This window comes from Oxyura jamaicensis, chromosome 3 (genome assembly GCF_011077185.1).
Source record: "Oxyura jamaicensis isolate SHBP4307 breed ruddy duck chromosome 3, BPBGC_Ojam_1.0, whole genome shotgun sequence".
In the NCBI taxonomy this organism is placed as follows: Eukaryota; Metazoa; Chordata; class Aves; order Anseriformes; family Anatidae; genus Oxyura; species Oxyura jamaicensis.
In genome coordinates this window covers 84,908,685-84,929,216 of record NC_048895.1, presented here as the reverse complement: position 1 = coordinate 84,929,216, position 20,532 = coordinate 84,908,685, and the positions used below count along the sequence as shown (strand labels likewise).

At 37.5% G+C, this 20,532-nt stretch overlaps 1 protein-coding gene across 1 annotated transcript in view; it reads left to right on the top strand.

Moving 5' to 3' along the window:
- The window catches only part of MEI4 (meiotic double-stranded break formation protein 4), an 85,542-nt gene extending 71,188 nt beyond the window's left edge, over positions 1-14,354 (top strand). The window contains exon 5 of the mRNA XM_035323360.1: positions 12,901-14,354. Within this exon, the coding sequence (XP_035179251.1) occupies positions 12,901-13,152 (252 nt within the window). The 3' untranslated portion in view covers positions 13,153-14,354. The remainder of the gene's footprint in view (positions 1-12,900) is intronic.
- The last annotated feature ends 6,178 nt before the right edge of the window (positions 14,355-20,532 follow it).

Below are 20,532 nucleotides of genomic sequence, written 5' to 3'. Positions count from 1 at the left end.
TTCTAAGTTTGTCAGGAGGAAAAGGTGACACCTGGACAGATGGCAAGGATGGGAAGACCAAGTATATATAAGTGGAATAACTATTTTCTTGTCACAGTAGTCTTCCACATTCAAGTGTTGATTGCTCTTAAGAACAATGCATGTGTATTACTTCGATAAAAATATCTTAAATGCTACACCCCTAATATGTTGAGCTTGTTTTCTGGTACAAATGACTGTGAGGTGAGAAACAGCATTGGTTCAGGAAGAATGTGCTGTTGACTATCTGACTCCCCATATTATTACAGCAGATAGGTAGCAGGACACTATCTGTCCTGCTAATGGTCAAATATATTTCTTCTTTTTTGCTGTTGTGCACATTTGCTTGACAGTAAAATGTGTCTTAGGACAGAAAACATGAACTTAGTGCTCAAATAGAGCTCTGAAATAAAAGATGTTTGTCCCAAATGATGATGATTTACAACCGCTGACTCAAAAAGGCAGAAAACTGTCCTTTCAAGTTCTACTACCCTTTTTCAGCATTAAGAAGAAATTCATAAAACTTTGTATGATTTCTATTGTTAGTAACTTGCTCTAATAAAGCAGAAAGAGCCATTGACTTTATCCAAAAGGAAGTCTTGTGTCCCATGCTTAAGCACCGGCAGATGCCACCACTTTCATTCTTGCTGTTGGAAAAATGTGGTATATTGGGAGAATCACTCTCAGAACTGCTTTGGTTCTTTTAGCCCGATTTATTTGAGACTCTCTGGCTACAGAATTTGGCAGTATTGAGAAGCTTCTTTGTCTTGAGACCATGGTGCTCCTCATGATTTGGCAAATTACTTGCTTTTGCAAGTTCTGCCTTTCCATGAGCATAGGGATTCTACTACCTACTCTGTGAAGCAGTCTTCCTCTTCAGGAAACGGCTCTTCACTGAGAGAGTGGTCGGGCACTGAACAGGCTCTACAGGGAGCTTGCCGTGGCAATAAGCCCACTAAGATCAAGAAGCTTTTGGACAATGCTATCAGACAAGTGCAGCTCATAGGCTCTTACTTTGTTTGAGAGGGAGTAGAATTAATATTGTTCTGGAACACAGTCACCCAGGTCCTTCATCTCTGAGTTGCTAACTGTGATGCAATCTCAGACTTTCAAGGTCTGGGAGAAAAAAATATATACATAAGCTGATTTCCTGCTTGTTGATAAACCCCTGTGTCACCTGGGAACATGGGAGATTGGAACAGATATTGAGACATATTTTATTCCTAAAAGAGTTTATAGCTATCCTAGAAAGCTTCATGGGAAGGTAAAGCCACATACAGAGTGGTAATGGCCCCAGTCTGACCTTGTACAGTTCTGAACACTAGTCTGACATCCCTTTGAGGGAACAGTAGGTGGAAAAAATCTGATCCTTTAGGATTAGGGAATTCTTTCAATTCTTATTGGCCAGACAACTGAGGACTGAAAAGAACATTAAATGAGCCGTAGTTCATATGTGGTGTTAATCACTCCATCTTCCATAGGAATCTAAAATACATAATATTAAGGAAAAGAGACAGACCTGTGACAAAACCAAATGAGAAAACCTTAAGAATTTGTGGACTGGAAAGCTTAAAAACATTTCTAAGTCAATGGCTGTATGCCAATAGAGGACCTGAATTAGATTTAAATGAGTTAGGTCAGGTAGCAGAAACAGTCAGAGCATGAGTTCGTTATTGGCTAATGTGCTGTCATCAGAGAAGCTTGAGGGTATGTATTTCGTATAGCTACCTAAAAGCCATTAAAATGCAGCAATAGTCTCTTGTTCATAGTCTGAAAATTGCTGCATTGTCCCAGGATTTTTCTCTCTGCTATATGAGTGCTCTGGCGGAGAATATGGATGGTAGCAATAGAATGTAAAAAAAAGCCCAGATTCAGATAGTGACTTTTGTCTAATGACCTAAGTTTGACCATTAAAACAAGAGTTTTCTTAATATTGTAGCTGACATCTTTCACTGGTTAGTAGATTACTAGTCCATGTAGCCTACATCTTCTAATAGCTAGAAACTTTCTAGGTGTCTAATACAGCATAACAAAGATGATCTATGCAGCTTAATTTTGATAGCATTTGATTTTGTTTCTTTTCTCCTCCTTTAATGAGTCAGTCCATAATGATTTCCTGACAAATTTTTCTTAATGTAATTCCTGCAGTCATATTAAGTCACTTTTAAGATTTATGTGGCCTGCCTTCAGTACAAGTTGTTAATATTATCTTTTAATATCTTGCACAGTAGTTTTAATCCTTACTAATAAATTAAGCAATTATGTTAAATTGTATTAAATGTACAACAATATAGCTGTTTAAAGTAACACAATTCAATAGCTGAGAAAAGAGGAATGCCATTGTGCTGCTAACAGCCCTCAGAGAAGTATTGCTACATTCCTGTATGCATTGCCTACTGGTAGTCATTAAACAGAACGAACTGATAGTAAATAGATTTTTATGCAAAACAAAGTAGCAGGTATTTTGAATTGTGACATCTGGTTCACAGTTAGAGGGAATAATTGTTTATTTCTTGTTCCCGACCAACCTAATTAAAAAAAATCTGCCTCAAAATGAAGTTCAGCTATCATTTTGGAAGGTTAATTCTCCTTTGAATTGCTGAAATTTTTCTAATCTTTTCAGTACACATTCATAATAAATATTGTGCTGTATGTAGCATTGCATTCTGATTGCACAGTAAACCTGACATTAGCATTGCATTTAGTCTGCTGTGTGCTCGTCTAATAATTGGCAAGCACTGTGGCACTGGCAGAAAGAACAGAATGATCTTTGAGAATCTGTCAGTTACCTTAGTTCTTCTAGTATGACGTGATTTGTTCTCTTACACCAAAGGTCATATGCTGTCTTAATGGTGGTGAGGACTAGGGACTGTTTTCTGTAACCTCCTTGTTAAGCTCCACAATTGTTCGGTAATTGTATGTACCACATTCTAATTGCATTTTTAAACTCTGCTTTTCATACAAGCAGCATGCAGTGTTTCAGAGTTCTTAAATAATGCCTTCTTCCTGTGGGAAGATCAAACCAAATTTTAAAAAGAAAATCTATTTTGTTCAGATTCAGAATTCAGAGATGCAAAAGAGTTTCTGGTGATGAAGAGCAGCTTATATGTTTCAGATTAGCGTGGTTCTATTCTTGGCCAAGAATGTCAGTGGGACACTTTATTTTACCTCCTATTTTCCTCAGATCAGGGAGGGAAAAGATGGAGAAGAGCTTAAAGGGTGGAGATTGGGGTACTGTGGGAAAAGGAATGGCAGGGACATCACGAAAGATGGGTTTGAACTCTTGTTCTACAAAGTTCAGTTCTACCAAGTACAAGTATGTACTTGACTTCCAGCAGTGTCACAGAATGATGCATTGTTCTATTACTGTTCTATTCTGTTTGTCTTATGCTACTGTGATGTGCGTTTTCTGCAGTTATCATAACACATCCGCATAAATGACAATTTTCTTGCTGGAAAATTCAGTTCGCTAACATACATCAGCGTCCCGTGCAGGCCCCAGGAGGTATGTTTATGTCAGCATTCTGTAATAGCTGCAACAGGCACCTCATTCGTCTAAAATGCCGTCTTTTAGGTCTCTCAGTGCAAATGCTGTTTTACTGTGCTTTGTTCAATTTACTTTTTTTTTTTTTTTTTTTTTTGACTTTGGTCATACAGTTCTGGTTGGGCAGTTGTTTCTAATGACTGCTGAAATTGGTGCTTCTGCTTTAAACTATTATGATATCTCTCTGCACTTTACCTGCAACAGTCTGCTTTTGGGTGACTCAGGGAAATGCAGTACACTTCTGGTTGTTTTTAGCATTATTGTTCTTCGGTCTTTGGCATAGTATGGACACGATAAAATTGACTGTCTTTTTCCTAGGGTACTCAGCTGTATGGTGCCTAACTCAGCTGCACTGCATTGTCCTTCAAACAAGTTCTGAGAAGGACAGAGGGGCCTGCACCTCTCTGTGAGCTGTCAGTTCTAGGTAGTGTTATTGATCTGTGGCATAAAAGTTCTGCCACAGATTGAAAAATCACATGCTTCTCCTGCCATGTGTAAATCTTTTGAATTTTCTTTAACTTTCTTCTAGATCATCTCAAATCCTGATATTCTCAAATCCATCACTTCTCAATGGCATCCTGCTGGCACAATGAATGGGTGTTACTGTAACTGAGTGTGTGCTTGCTGAAAATGTTGCCATTCTACATCCAAATTTTGACCTAACTTTATACTGTCTAACATCTTTTCCTTAAGTTAAGGCCAGTTGTGCCGTTGTCAAGTGAAGCAGGGAAGATGCTCAGAACAATTCAGATTGAAGATTTGGCCATGCACAAACTATGACTTTGCACAACAGAGAATGTGCCTCAAGGTTAACATCTAACATCTCTCATTTGCCCCAAACCTAACATCAAACATCTGACTATTCCAGATTTGAGTATAGGAAGCCTTTGTAGTTTGGTTGGTTTGGTATGGCCTATTAGGCCATACATTTCATTAATAATAATAATGTTCACAGATCTCAGATGTTTCTCTAAGAATTCTTCCATGATTGTTTCCAATGATACTGCACCTTAGAATTGTAAGCATTTTTTTTGTACACAATCCTGACTGTAAAATTTTTACAATATTTTCTGCTTCAGAAATGGAAGCCAACTTGGTTTTCTTTCAAACCATTTGTTGTCTAATCCCTTTCAAGTTTATTTGTGTGTATGTGTGTTCTGTCAGGATGCCACAGTTTTCACACAGCTGTAGAAGTTTGTTGGTTTCAAAAGAATATTTCTAAATGTAGCTGTATTTAGAGGTTCCGCAGCTTGCTGAATTTTAGAGGGCCAGTCTTGAACTGCATATCATTGCTTTCCAGTGCTGGTTCTGCAGTTCCAAACTACTGCTCTGAAGCTCTTAAAAAAACTGTCTTTTTGCACTTCTGTACAGCTGTAGCACTTAAAAATAAATAAAATACATGAAAACTTCTAGAAAACTACTGGTCTGGAGTTTTCCGAGAGAGTATAATGTGAAATTAGTGGAAAAGCAAATTTGAAGGAGAAACCATATTTACTCACAGTCATACCATTTCATTTCTGTAAAGCCTAGAAAGATTGTGGGAAGCAATCTGTTCAATTCTCTATTTTGTCATGTTTTAGGCAAAGGAGTAATTGCTTCTAAAATGAAGCTTTACAGCGTGTATATAATCTCTTGGATACACTGTGGTGTGCTCTTTCATGATTTTTTTTATATTTTGAATGATTTTCAAGTAGATGTTGTGTTTCTATAATTTCTCACAAATTTCAGCTGAATAAGCAATATCATTTTCATGTGGTTGAATTCTAATATCCACGATTTATTCTACATACGTATTCCACAGAATTTGTATACATTAAATAAGTATCCCTGCTTGTCTATCCTATCTAATTTTCATGAAATCACAATACCCTACTGTGCCTCTCAAGGCTTCCTGTTAAAATTCTGCCTTTGATGGTAGTCTCTGAAAGTTGAGAGGAGGTTTATGGGTTTTGTTGACATAATTCTAGTGGAAAGCTGGTGTTTTATGCAGATACTAGCATTGCTGAAAAAAACAAGTTTTGTGTCTTATCTAAGGGAAATAACCATTTTCAGCAGTTAGTTTTTGGAAATGTTTCATTTATATGAAATGTATATTGTATATTAATTTATTTGAAATATGTTTTCCTAAAGATTTGTTTTTGTACATTTTTGTACAACAAAATGTAAGATTTATGCCCAAACAAGAGGAATAAAAAGTAGATAAATAAAATGCTTCGTCCTAAACCAAAGACAGAGGTTGATTAAGATAACATTGTCTTGAACGGTCATTCAGTATTCAGCCTCTGTCCATGGAAGAGGAAGAATAACTGGTTAATTGGAAGGAAGCCTATCATCTTTAGCATTTCCTTTTTTATTTATGGAAAGAATACAGGGACTTTGATTCATTGGAAAATGAATCAAATGAATCAATTGGAAAAGTGAAAACAGATGTCATTTTTTTCTTACAAATCTTAGGCTTGTGTCCCAACCAGCTTTGTGCTTTCCTTCATATAGGACAATGTCCTATATGAATCACTCTTCTTGCTGTTTGGTAGGTTTATCTTGTTTTTCATGGCTTTTATAATCTGTTTCGCTGCAGCTAGATAGGAGTTTTGAACAGGTATTGTGCTTTCAGTTAGCCTGAAAACTCCTATTTATTTTTTTTCTGTTCACTTTGTGATTGGGAAGCTGGAGTGGTTCTCTTTGGATCTGGAGGGAGCTGACTCACTATAGCTGATGAAGTTTGTTCTGCATAGAGAGCAATTGTTTGGCTTCCTGAGCTGAAAATAATCTTTACTTTCCCCCAGAAAGGGAGGGGATTTTTTTTTTCTCTGAAGTAACATGGTGTTGGTAGCACGTAGGGCAGTAAAGAAGATGGAGAGAAGAGGCAGGGGAACACGAAAGTGGTCATGCTGTCAGACCAGAGGCCAAATATTCTGCTTCTGACAGCCGTTGAAGTAGAGGTTTAGGGAAGGGTGTGGAGATATTTACAGGAATATTTCCCCAGCATAAAACAATTTGGACTATCTAGGGTGGAGTTTGTCTGTTTGTACATGCATTTGTGTACGTAACCTTTCACGCCATGCAAACTTTCAGCATCCGCAGTGTTCTGTGGCAAGCAATTTAAATGCACGTTGTGGGTTTAAACTACTACTTTGATTTCTTGTCAGACCAGCCATCTGTCACTTGCTAGTTTTATTTAATGCTTTTCATCCCTGATATTGGAAGAGGTGATGTTTTTAGTAAGTCAAGCTGAATGAGAGGCAAGTGTATCATGCTTGTAGAAAAACAAAAAAGCCCTGTGAGATGAAAAGCACGTTCAAAAGGCTTCTTTTCAAAATGAATGAATTACGATAACGTACTAATGAGCATACATCTGACATTACTCTCAGAATTGTGTTTGTTAGAGCCACTAAAGCAAAGTGACTTTTATTTTCAGTACTTCGGTGCATTCTCCAAAGATACATAAACTTGTGTTATCAAAAATTACGAATCCAGAATCAGAGACTTTCTGGGTGGGCAGTGCCCTCTGGAGGCCATCTGCTCCAACCCCTGTTCAAGCAGGACCACCCAGAGCAGGCTGCCCAGGCCCATGTCCAGGTGGCTTTCGAAGGTCTTGGAGGAAGGAGACCCCACGGCCTCTCCGGGCAGCCTGTGCCAGTGCTCCATCACCCACACAGCACAGAAGTGCTGCCTGATGTTCAGAGGGAACCTCCTGTGTTAGCAACAGTACAGTGGTTGCCTGTGGTATTCATACACTTGGTAAATGAAAAAAAAAAAAAAAAAAAACTACGTATGCTAGAGTATGAAGTGATGTTGTGTACGCATTATCTCTCACCTTTTTGCAAAAAAAAAAGAATCTTGTTATCTTTAAGGCTGACCCAGGGAATTGAGTGGAAATCTTAATAGACAATTGAGGCCATGAGGAATGCGGTGCTGTCTGGGAGGACAGAAGGGAAAGTCCATTCCAACATCAGCTGTAATCAAGGCACAGCGGGGTTTTTGGACAGAAGGAACCTCCTTCCCATTGTTCAGAATGCTTGAAGAAAGAATATGAGATCCCTCTCCTTTCCTCCTTCTTTCTTTTCTCATGAATAGTACCTCATAAATGGGGAAACTGATGGGATGACAGCTTATATGCTTTCTGATTTTTAGGTTACTTTTCTGTTAAGTTCTTCTAACTTGATACACTGCTTTACCTTCTAGTTGTAAAATCTGAATGCTTATGTGCTGAGGCCTCTGTCTTTTCTTGGTTCCCACTTGTAGTTAGTACCTCATGCATAATGATCATCATACGTCTTCCATCCATTGACTCCCTGAAAGCTAAACAGAACATAAGTAGAGAAAGAAAAACAAATCCCAAATAGGACCTCAAAGGTGGGGTAGAAGGTAAGGCAAAACAAAAAACGTAGTGCAGTCTGTTTTCTTGGATTTTTATGATTTTGATGGAAGTTGAAAGTCAACATAAATTGTGTTAAGGCTCCCTTTTGGAGGGAAGCATATGTCTGAACATCTGAGAAAGACAGAAAAACTTATTATGCTTTATAAATGAATTGATAGGCCTGTTTCCTCCCCTTGCACTTTATTTTGTTGTTGTTGTTGTTGTTTTTAGTGCTATTTTCCTAAGAGTTTATAGGTATAGAGGCTTTTTTTTTCTCTTCATCCAGAAAAAAAAAAAAAAAAAAAAAGGAAAGAAAGAAAACCTGCATGCTTTATTGCTGGTATGTTTAATTTCTTACAATCTGTTGTAGAAATCATAGTACTAGATAAGAATAATATTGCTTAAGAAGGCCTGAGTATTTCTTGAAATTCAGTATTCAAGGACTAGTACCAGTGACCCTGGTAAATGATACACGGAAGAGGCACGATGCATAGATGTTTTGGGGATAAACATCTTCCCCTTGGGTGATAGAATTTAAAAGGCTTGTTCCCTTTGCTCTCAGAAGTGTTTTCCAAATTACCATTTCTGGACGGACAATTTTCAGAGGATTCTTACAGCTGCTTCTCAGACATCTCACAAAAAAGCCCAGGGTGAGTCTGGCTGGGACGTGCAAGATGATGTTGACAGAATGTTGCTCAGAACTGCAGTCACAACACGCACTGTAGCAGCAGATTCATTTATTCTGAGAGTTTAACTGACATTCTCCCCTCTTGAATTGAACTTTCACAAACATTAGTTATTCCTTGAGCCTTTCTGCTGGCAAGTTTTGTCTTAATCTGTAAGTAGAATGTTGAATCTTACTGAGTTACTTGAGGAGAAAGTGATAGCATCCATAAAGACATGAAATACTAGAATTTCAGATCCAATTGAACAAAGGATCAAAAATGTTTTTGAAAAGATTTTTTTTTCTTTACTGTAAATTTAACTAAGGAATTGTAGGGTGTGTGAGTTTTGCTTTAGATACTGAAAGAGGGTGTAAATCAGTTTGAACTTTCTTGGCAGGTGAATATTGATGTGGGTAATGGAGATTATGATTACTGGGAGTGATGTTAGGGAACTCTGAATTTCAAAAACACAAAACAAAAAGCAATTAAAGAGAAATGCTAATCAGCTAAAGACTGTATCCTGAGGCACAGCAATTTGTAAGGTAATTACTTTCTAACAAGAGACAATGGCATTAAATTCAGAACAAAAAGATTTCCTGTGAAGTCTTTCATGTGTGCCTGCCTTAAATATTTTAGAGATGCTTATCAGCATGTTATTTGAACACTAAACAGCAATTAGGGATACCCTTAGTTACCCTCGTGTGCTTTCTTATATGGTGGGTGCTGTTGGCTTTGTGCCACCAAGAGAGGGGGAGAATCGCCTCCCTCACCCTGCTGACCATTCTGCTTTTGATGGAGCCCAGGATATGGATGGCTTTCTGGGCTGCAAACACCCATTGCTGGCTCATGCAGAGCTTCTTGTCAACCAGCACCCCCAGCACCCTCATTCTCCTCTCAGTCTGTTCTCTACCCAGCTTGTATTTGTGCTTGGGATTGCCCCAGCCTGGATGCGGTACACAAATGCATGAGCTAGCTGTGGCACGAAGTAGGGAGCATGTGGACAGCAGTATAGCAGGCTGTTGGACCTCCCTGCTCCAGGGCACCACTGGGCTCCTGCTCACTTGCATTGCTCCTTGGAGCAACTCCTCTGTGACCTGGAAGAATGGCATGGGCTGTTTTACCAATAGCATGAGATCTCTTATAAATCAATGTAACAGGAGAACATAGCACTGTTGATGTTCAACATGTTATTACTGTTTGTTGTTGTTTTTGTTTGTTTATTTGTTTATAATAGTATTGTAAAAAAAAAAAGGCAGGATAGACTTTCTTCTGGGCTTCCAGATTATGTAGTAAAAATGTGTGTTGTTCCTGGTGGTCACCCTCTAATGTTGGAGAAGACAGGAAAATTAATTGCAGCTTTTGATTCATTTCCTCCATTCTCAACTTGCTGATGTAAATACATGAGTTCTGATTAGCAGATCATTTAATGCATCCAGGAGATCCCCATAGTCCTTTGTTTCTATCTTACGTAAAGCTCAGTCTTACATAATTAATATTTTTTTAAGTTATTTATTTGGATTGAGAAATCAGAACAAGCAAATAATTTCAAAAGTTAAATTAAAAAATGAGGTGCTTGCAAAATACATTTTATTGTTAATAAACATATTTCCAAATACCTTGTGAGGAAAAATCAGCAAGGACTGATGCCATGAAAAGAAAAAGTATCCCAAATTGACAGTGCATACCAATCTGATCTGTAAAAAGTATGCTTATCTTTAAATTCTTTCTGAAAAAGCAGAGTTTGTTTAAGACTTATTTTAAATCAGTGTTAATATATACTGAAATTATAATCTACATAGAAGGTTTGCTTTACGAACCTTCAACCTCAACTTCAATACCTCAACTCTCTGGATGGACTAGCTTCGTGTGTGCATGTGTATGTATGTGCACACGTGCATATGCTGCTACCCACTTAAACACATTGGTGAGCAAGAAGAATGGGTTTGTTACCTAACTAACCATTGGTAGCAATGAATATATTCCTCTGCTAATTCTGTGCCATAGATTTACATTGGTAGTAATTGCATCAATTAGTGCTACACAAAAACATCTGGGAAAAGAACTGGAGACATGTTTTGTTCAGATTATTAAATGGGTTGGAAAGGTTAATAAGCCTTGAGCCAGCAAATGTTCTAGACTGATTTTTTTTTCCTGGTATTACAAAACTATTTTGAAGTGCATTTGTCCCCTGAAAAGCAATTACCTCAATAAATGCTTCCTCCTTGCCATCAGACTTACCCTTTCTGTGTGGCTAAACCCATTTTGTTTTAGTGCAGTAGTATTTGCAGATGAGAGGTAATTAGCTAGCTTGTGGTTTCTATTATCCATAATCAATTAGATAGTTTACTAAGTCGCAATTAGTTGCACTTTTTGAGACCCACTGAAAGTAACACAGTTGCTTAACTGCTTGGAAGAGCCTGAGGTTATAGGGATAAGTGAAATGACATAATTTGCTTTCTAAAACCTTTTCTATTGATTACTCATGTGAAAGGAAGATCTGAGTGAATTTGTAAGGCCAACACTTATGAATCAAACAAAGGTTTTTCCTTGTAAGATTGTACTTCTAATACCCAAATTACAGTGGCTGGAAGCATAGAACTTCAAATTATGTTTCTGCATAGTCATTTTTCTCATCAGAATCATACTTTGCCATTGTATGCTTTTTCTTTTTCTATAATATTTAATGAGGGGCTAACACAAATTAATAAGCTGTGAATGCACTGCTACTGAGGGAAAGAAAATGTATTTTCAGAGTGCTAGCCAAATGGTGATGATGTGATAGTGTCTTCTAGTGTGCCACAGAAGGAAAGAACCCTTTAAACCATGCAAGTTAGAGTGTCAAGTTATTAAAAGGCTTTTCCTAATTATACAGTTGGATTTAATTGGACTTTACAAATACTTAATATTGTGCTTTTAATTTTGTTGTTATCTGTTGTGATAAGAATGTCAATATTTAATTGGGGGTGGCTTTTGGACTGCGGGGTTTTTTCTTACCAACTTCCAGAGAGTCGTAACTGAAACTTGCAAGGCTAGGGATAATATTTTCATCAATTATCCTGATTTTTACAATGTCTGGAAAATTCAGCAAAATGACTTTGCCCCATCAAGGCTTTGCAATCAGATGACTGTGATGTCTTAGTGTTGTCCTTGATGCAGGAGAGCCTCAGACATGGATTTGACTCTGGGGAGCCTCAAACATGGATTTTAGGTTAAAGAGAAACACAAAGTGAACACTCCCCTGAGCCACCATCTACTGAAGAAGGCAAAATGCTGTCTTTTTATTAGATTCTAGTGGGATGAAGAATCGCTTACCTCATCTATAAAAGCAATTGTTATGTAATAAATTCTATACACTGGAAAATCTCGCAGTATATAGTTCAGGGGGGTAAAATGATTTCATATTGATTTCATAGACCTATGTCAAAGCCTGTAGCTTTGTACTCTAGGCCTAAAGAGTTGTGTAGGTTTGCTAGAGCTATTGGTCCATTTTCTAAAGTACATAACTGATTTTCTAGCAGGTCTGATTAGCCTTTGAGTTCTGATCAACCAGCTACCATAATTGCAGTCTTTTTCAGAACAAGGTCATATTGATAGATTTTACTGTTAAGCAGGACATAGAATTTCATTCCGAGAAGATCATTCCCCAAGATTTACGGTTTTATCTTACCAGTTATTCCTTGTGTACAGCAGAGATTCTAAAAATTCAGGTTGAAACTGTGGTTTCCAAATATAGGACAGTTGCATTTACATCAGATAGCACTAATGTTTATAATAAATTCTAAGTTTGGCCAGCAAGATATTTGACAAACTGGCACTTTGCCTTTGTAATTGAGACAGATATGGATACTGATTTGGACATTTTCTACTGAGTGCAAGAACCCTGACTTAATTTGCTTTTTAGAAGCATGATTTGCATAGATGACAATTGCAAGAATTTTTTACTTTTTTCATTTCTCAGAAAATGGAAATCCACCAACTTTAATTATATGTCTAAAACAAAGCTGTTGTTGTTGATTTGTAGATCATTATTATATGTCACAGCGTGTGGATAATTAGATAGAGAAAACCTTCTTTAACTCCAGGACAGGAAGTTGTGCTGACCTTTGATATGGCAGTTTGATTGTTTGGCTGTTACCACATAGAGGAAAACATTTCTTAGAAGTAATTGTGTCTGAATATATAGCCATTCTGATTATATAAGTACTATATATTACTGCAAATTTTAACATTATTCCTTAAACTGTCATCTGAGATAGTGGGCTTGAGAAACATTTCCACACTGTGCTTATGCATTGATTTTCCTTTATTCCCAGATCCATGAAATGTATGACATTACTCAGTATGAAAATATTTTTTCTTTGTTCATGATTCTGGAACAACTTCTTCAATATGAGACAGAAAAAAGTAATATTTCAAGCTTGGACTATGATGGAGAAGAAAAAATCAAATTTCTGAAGAACCTTGATCAAATTATTCTTCATCTTTCAGATGAATTCCCTTTGTTTTCTTTATATTTATGGAGAGTGAGTGTTCTTTTGAACTCAGCTCAAATACAAATTGATTAAAATAACCAACCTACTTCTTAACAGTGCCTTTGTTGTGGGACTGCATTGGAAAATGTTCGAGCCAGACAGGAAAATTGTAGTTATTGGAAAACATTTACTTTAAACTACTATGCTGTACAGCAGTTTCAGAGATAATGCAATTTATTTCCAATTTTAAATATAAAGAAATGTAATAATCCAGATGCTGTTTTGAATAAAAGCTATTTATTGTAATGGAAAACAATATGTTGGTGTTTGCATACACAGTGAAAATGCTACCAAAGAAAATTGTTTCAGGTGATGCTCAATATGCACTATGAACTTTAAAGCCAAGAAATAATGGGTGTGTAGACCTAGGCTTCCACATTAGGAAACAAAGAGTTCTGTAGCTTCTGTGTGCATGGGAGACATTCGATGGTTGGGCATACTGATAATATGAAATAAAAGACTGAACATCTGTAAAAAATGGCAATGACATGCTCAGTACGATGGAGCAAAAATTGCTGTCTGATAATGGAATTTTAAAAAATGTTTATTTTTAAATACGGTAACTTATCAATACCTATTCTTCTAGGATGGTCTTAGTTTCTGATTTAATCAAAATAATTATTATCTGAGCAAAATAAAATCTGATGCTTAGTTTTACAACTTTCTTACTTTCACTGTATATTGCTTGGCTTTCCTCTGTGTGTGTAAACAGTAGGCCTAATTTACGCTGAGTTGACTAATGATTTCAAAGATTGTCTGATTAAATTTAACTCCTTTTATGATTGGTTTAAATCTTTCTGTTCAAAATTAATGAACATTGATAAAATCTCATTTGTATGGTTATTTGTTTGTTGTCTTTTTTTTACATTTTATTTTTGTGCAATCCAATTGTATTCATAGTAATAATTAACGTCACATGTTAATAGAAACATAAAAAGCCTGTAAAATGAGTTCAGCAATAGCTTAGCTGATCCAGAGAGGATTTAATAAATTGGGGGTGGTGGTGGTGGTAATTTTTATAATGACAACGTTTTTTCTGGTAGATAAACAACATTTGAGTTTTGTTACGTCTCCTTGTAGTGTCTAGTTACCAAAAATCTAAAACATTTTTAGCATTTTTCCTTATCCTTCCCCCTACACTTTTTAAAGACCAATTTTTATGTCCAAAAATTATCTGAAACATGGCATTTTCAGTACTGTAAATAATTTATTTTGTTAACTTGGATGCACTTATTTGAGATAATAGACCTATTTTTTCTACATAGGTAAAAGATAGTAGTATTTGCAAAACCAGTTATTTTGATGTTGAATTGGCTCGTGAAAGATATTCATATAATTGTTTATGTACTGTCCAACATCGTTATGTTTCTTAAACTTAGTATTTGGTATGTCATAGTGTAAGATATGTTTAATCCTTTCTTTTAGCAAACTTTCTTTCTACAGAAGTCTGTTTGATGTGCAAAGCAAGTGTTCCAGAATATTCACATTAGAAAATCAGATAAGTTTAGCCAAATTAAAGAAAATAAAGGTTAGTAAATAAGGACATATGTTTGGCAGTCACTCAGGAACTACTGTGCCTTGTTTTTTTTTTTTTGTTTTTTTTTTTAACTGTTCTATTAATTCTTGTTTGGTCAAGGTAAAGGATCAGTTCTTCCACATCCTTATATCATTCCTGTAACAGCACTGAAAGCATGTTTACAAAAAGATCAAGGAAAGGGGAATAAGCAAAAGGGAACTGGTATATAATTGATGTAATAATTTAAGCAACATTCAATCATTTTAGCATTAAAAAAATAAAAAAATAAAAAAATAAAAAACCTTCCTGCAATTTGAACTTCCTCCAAGTCTTACAGTATGTACTAAATAGGGACGTCAACATCCAGCTTTTAAACATCTAGCCTCCAGAGAGGATTCCCAAATCTGGAGCAGTTACATATGGTCTTTGCTGAATGGAGAAAGATGACTCAAAAGAACAGTTTAGAAGTCCCATGTGCTGACCATAGCATGTCCTAGACCTAAAGACTAGGAAACACTAGAAGAACTCCAAAAGAAGTTTGACCTGTTGTTGCTCCCTGGAATGTTTGACCTGAGTTAGCCATATGGGTTTACAATTAACAGTTCAGGGATACTTCTTTTGTCTTGTTGATTTTCTTTTTGTGAATATAAATATGTTAGAATTTGGCAAAATGCTAATGTTCTGAAAAAGTATTTAGGATTTTATATAGATTTTATATATATATGCACACATGCTGACAAATTTTATATTTATATGGTCAAATTAGCAGTGCTTGTTAATTAGTACCCAGACAGCTGTTTATGATTTTGTCATTTGTTACTTTGCCACATTTATAGCTTCCCCCATGACAATGTTTTGTACCAGTCTGCATCTGTTTTAAAAAGAATTTTATGATAGAGTGTCTTATGAGAATAGAAAAATTGTGATAAAAGAAAAAAAAAAAATATTTGTCAGTGCTCCACTGACTGTTCTGTTAAGTAAGAAATTTTACATACTTGCTAATGACAGTAATGGTTGGGATTTTGAAGTGAACTCTCTGAGGATGTTTTTCTAAAATTTTATTTGGAATCTTTTTATAATCTAATTATCTCAAACCAGTAAGCCACATATATTGCTTGTATATGTTGGTAGTAGTGGAAATTAAATTTTACCTCTTTTTAATGCTGTAATAGTCTTCATTAATTTTTGTTCCAGTTATCCGTGCATTACTAGCTGATACAGAGTAACACTTCCTAGCTTACTGTGGCATATCCAAGAAGATATGCCAAAGAAGGGCGACGAAGCTGGTGAGGGGCCTGGAGAACAAGTCCTACGAGGAGCGGCTGAAGGAGCTGGGCTTATTCAGCCTGGAGAAGAGGAGGCTCAGGGGCGACCTTATCGCTCTCTACAGATACCATAAAGGAGGCTGTAGAGAGGTGGGGGTTGGCCTGTTCTCCCACGTGCCTGGTGACAGGACGAGGGGGAATGGGCTAAAGTTGCGCCAGGGGAGTTTTAGGTCAGATGTTAGGAAGAGCTTCTTTACTGAAAGGGTTGTGAGGCATTGGAACAGGCTGCCCAGGGAGGTGGTGGAGTCACCATCCCTGGAAGTCTTCAAAAGACGTTTAGATGTAGAGCTTAGGGATATGGTTTAGTGGGGACTGTTAGTGTTAGGTTAGAGGTTGGACTCGATGATCTTGAGGTCTCTTCCAACCTAGAAATTCTGTGATTCTGTGATTCTGTGATTCTGTGATATCATTCAGCTGACAGTCGTATGATCATAGCATAATTCGTGTTGGAAGGGAGCTCAAAAGGTCTCCAGTCCAGCCTCCTGCTTGAAGCAGGGTTAGCTGTGGGGTCAGACCAAGTTGCTTGTTACTAGTTCAGTATCCAGTCAAGTGTTTAAAACTCCAAAGGCAGAGATCGCACTGCCGCTCTGGATAACCTACTTTTCTGCTTGACCATTTTCACAGTGAAAGAGGTTTTGCTTTTAAACAGTCTGAACCTCCATTGTTTGTTTTATGCTCAGTGTCTTTAGTCTTCCCACCACAAAGAGCCTGGCTCTGTCCCCTTCATACCTTCTCCATTGTCACTGCAGGTTGCTTTCAGGTCCTCCTTTCTGTCCCAGGCTGAACGAGCCTAGCTCCCTTAAGCCACCTGATAGGGCAGATGCTCCAACCTTGACCATCCTGGTGGCCCTCCACTGAATGAATTTCAATTAATACTCTTTTTACTGGAGGGCCCAAAATGGGCAGAAGTAGCCTGGATGTGGAATGAGAAGTGCTGAGTAGAGGTGGGTCATCCCTTCCCTTGATCTGTGCTCCTGCTGACACAGCCCAGGACACTGTTGCTCCTCGTTGCTGCCAGGGCTGTGCAGGCTCATGCTCAGCTCACTGCCCACCAGAGCTCCCAGGGCTTTGCCAACAGAGCTGCTCCCCAGCCAGGCACTCCCAGACTGTATCACTGCAAGGGGGCTCTTACTGGGTGGCACGTCTTGCCTTTGTCCTTGCTAAATTTCAATCTCTGTCAGCTTACTCTTCCTGCCTGTTTAGGTCCCTCTGATGGCAGCCCTGCCCTCAAGCATATTGACGGCGACTCCCAGTTTGCTGCCATCTGCAGCTTTGATGAAGATGCACTCCATCACCTCCTCCAGGATACCTCCTTGTGATACTCCAGGTGTGGCAGACATCCAAGTGCAACCCATTAAGAACTACTGTGTGAGCTTGACCATCAAATCATTTTTAAACCCAGCTGTTTATTCCGTCATCTAGAGAGTAACATCCTAGTTTGGATACAAGAATGCTGTGAGAGGTAGTGTTGGAACCTTGCTGAAGTCATCCCTAAATCTAGTCTTTTTATCCCAGAAAGTTGGTGTGGCATTATTTACCTTTAGTGAATACATTCCACTTACCTTTTTCTCCTCCACATGTCCAGAAAAGCTCTCTGAGAAAAACTCTCTCCATGACTTCTCCCAGGAAGTAAAGTGAGGCTGATCAGCCTGTAGTTCCTCAGGTTGACCTTTTGGTCTTTTTTCAAGACAGATAGGTGTGACATTATCTTCCATTGCCAGGGACCTCACCTGATCTCTGCCACCTTTTTAAAGATGATGCAAAGCAACCCTGCAAGGACGCTGACAAGTTCTTTCAGCAATCATGGATGTAGAACCCTTGATCCCATGGACGTGTATAAACTGAAATCTTTCAAATAAAACCCTAATTTCATCTTCATATGGTTCCTCTCTTTGAATGCTTTCGCTAAGCAGAAAGTCCTGGGAGACCTCACTGTGGAAGAATGAGGTAAAGAAGGCATGGAGATCTTCAGCCTTATGTGCTGCCCTCAATTTGATTGAAAGCCGTGATAGCCATGAAAGCCGTGAAGTACCGTGATATAAATCACTTTGAAAGTCATTGTAGTGCAATTAAGATTATGTCTGCATTTCAGAAGGATCTAGTATGTGGTCATATTTTGTTGATCTAGGAAAAGGAATCTAGGTCTTTTGCTGGTAATGAGAGCAGAAGACTGTGACAGTTTCACCAGACCAAAATAAATCTTACAACTTCTGCTTTTCTATTAGTTCCACAACTCATGGCCACATGTGGCCTGGAGGGACAACCGAGTAGAGTAAAACAAAGCTCACTTCTCAGAGGTGAAAAGCCCAACCCATAGTTCGTTATACAAAGCAGAAGTGCAGAGCAAGGACAAGGGGAAAAGTAGCTCAACCGAAAAATAGACTGGAAAGAAGAATGAGAAGGAGGTTTCAGAAGAGCAGGAGATTTTGACGTTGGTGGTGGTGCTAGGTGACATGAGGGATATAGGAATATCAGATGGCTGGGCCACAAAATGTGATGCAAAGGGTAGAGAGATTGGTACTGTAAAAAAAAAAATAAAATTATTCACCCTTCTTTTCACAGAGGAGAGAGGAAAGACAAGAACAAAATTAGCTTGATATTTAGGTAAATATCAATTAGATTGATATTTAGTGTCATCTCACTGACAAATCTGGCTCCATTTTCAGCTTCTTCCAGTCTTACCCGGTAAAATAAACCCTGTACCTTAGTGACCCTGCACAGAACTCAATGATCAGCTTGAGAGAGAAGTAGTTGAAAACTGCAGTTGGGTTATAATCAAAGGATTTGAATCTTACGTTGTTTCAGTTTAATAAAGAAAAATGGGCAAGTTTTAAAATCTTTTTAATTATTAATGATGCTAAAACTAAAAATAGGAAAAGCAAAGGTTTTGGATGAAGTTTTGAGGTTTTCTTTCTTTGTTTTCATTCTCTGAGCAGCTCTCCATGTATGTACAAATACCCTTTAGAGCTCAGAGAAGCTTTGCTCTGCTTTATGCTTGTAACTTTCCTGGTTTGTGCTTTTTCTTCTGTTGCATGACAGAAAGGATCTTTTCCTGTTCTGCAGTTCTTAATCAGCTTGATTTCAGATAGAGTTATAGCAACGTAATCCAGATGGCATGTTTCACCTTGAGCTACTTTAAATCACCTTTCTCTTTAAATAAATTTTCACCCTCCTTAGTTGTGTTTGGTTTTAGTTTTCCCGTTTTTCTTTTAAGTACATTTATTTTGTCTGCACTTGGTTATCTAATCAAACAGGTAAAGTTGGTTTTTATTTCTGATTTAACTAAGCCATTTCTTCAAGGTGATATTTTGTAAACTTGCTGATTGCAAATTCATCCCAAATTCTTTTGGGTTATGCCTGCAGTTATAATTGTTATACTAAAGAGAGGCTTATCTTTGAGAAGAGCACTGTTTGCAAGTCACCTGCTTACCAGTCTTGAAAATACTGTGAAATTAGTTATCAGGTTGGAGACATCTCTGTCAGATTATGCTTCAAGGAACAATCTTTGCCAGCCAGGAAAATGCTCCAGTGAACAGAGTTACAAGAAAAATTGTTGGTGGTGTTCTTAAAAAAGGCAATCTTCTTTCTTTGTGCATTTCTGTAGTTGCCAGAGACACACGTGAATAGATGAAGGCTAATTCTGGTACCATCCAGAATCCACCAGTTCAGCAAATGGGGTTTAAAAAGAAGCATGCATGCATTCATCAGCATTTTTGCCATCACAGTGGCATTAGAAACCCGACACTGCAGATTTGCAGATTTTAGCCCTGGTGTTGGTTACTTCTCCAAGAGGTTTCTGAGGTCTCTTGCCATCTTTTGTCAGCTGCTGTTTCTGGTATTTCTTCAGTCAAAGCATAACTTTTTGCGGTTATTATTATTGAATTTAGTTATGGTTCTTGAACACCTTTCTAGTTTATGAAGTTTGAAGCCTGATTCTCTCCTCCAGAATAACTGTGTCCTCCCTGACCCCTGCATGGTGACACCTGCAGATTTCATAAGTATACTCTGTGATACATTCATCCAAGTTTGTACAGATAGAAAAATATTATGGGGTAAAAACTCAGGAGAAACCTACAAAGTCGAAACTCTTGTAGATTGCTATTGCATACTGTAAGAAGATAAAACATTGAAAGAAAAGGTATTATTATAAAGGAAATACAGAGCATAATCTGTTTTTACATAAATGAGCTACATGGATTTAGTGAACCATTTTCTTTGTGTTTCTGCTGAATGCAAGTAAAAACTGTCAACCTAATTTTCTATTACCTTTTCAACGTACAGAATTAACAAGAAGGACTTGCATACACAAAAGGCTTTGAATATGTATATTACTTCTTTTGTTACCTGAGGAAGATAGTGGGGCATCTCTGACCTTCACAGCCCTGCACTGGTGTCATCCTCTGGAAAGTTGTTATTTCTGGCCATTGGGTATTCTGGGTTTTGTCTTTCATTCCAGAAATGAAGAAACATGTCTTGAGCCAAAAAGAGAAAGAATGAAAGATTAATTTTGTAGCTGTATTGGGTTTACATGGCATGTTTTTTTTTTTTTTGTGTTTTTTTTTTTTTTTGGGG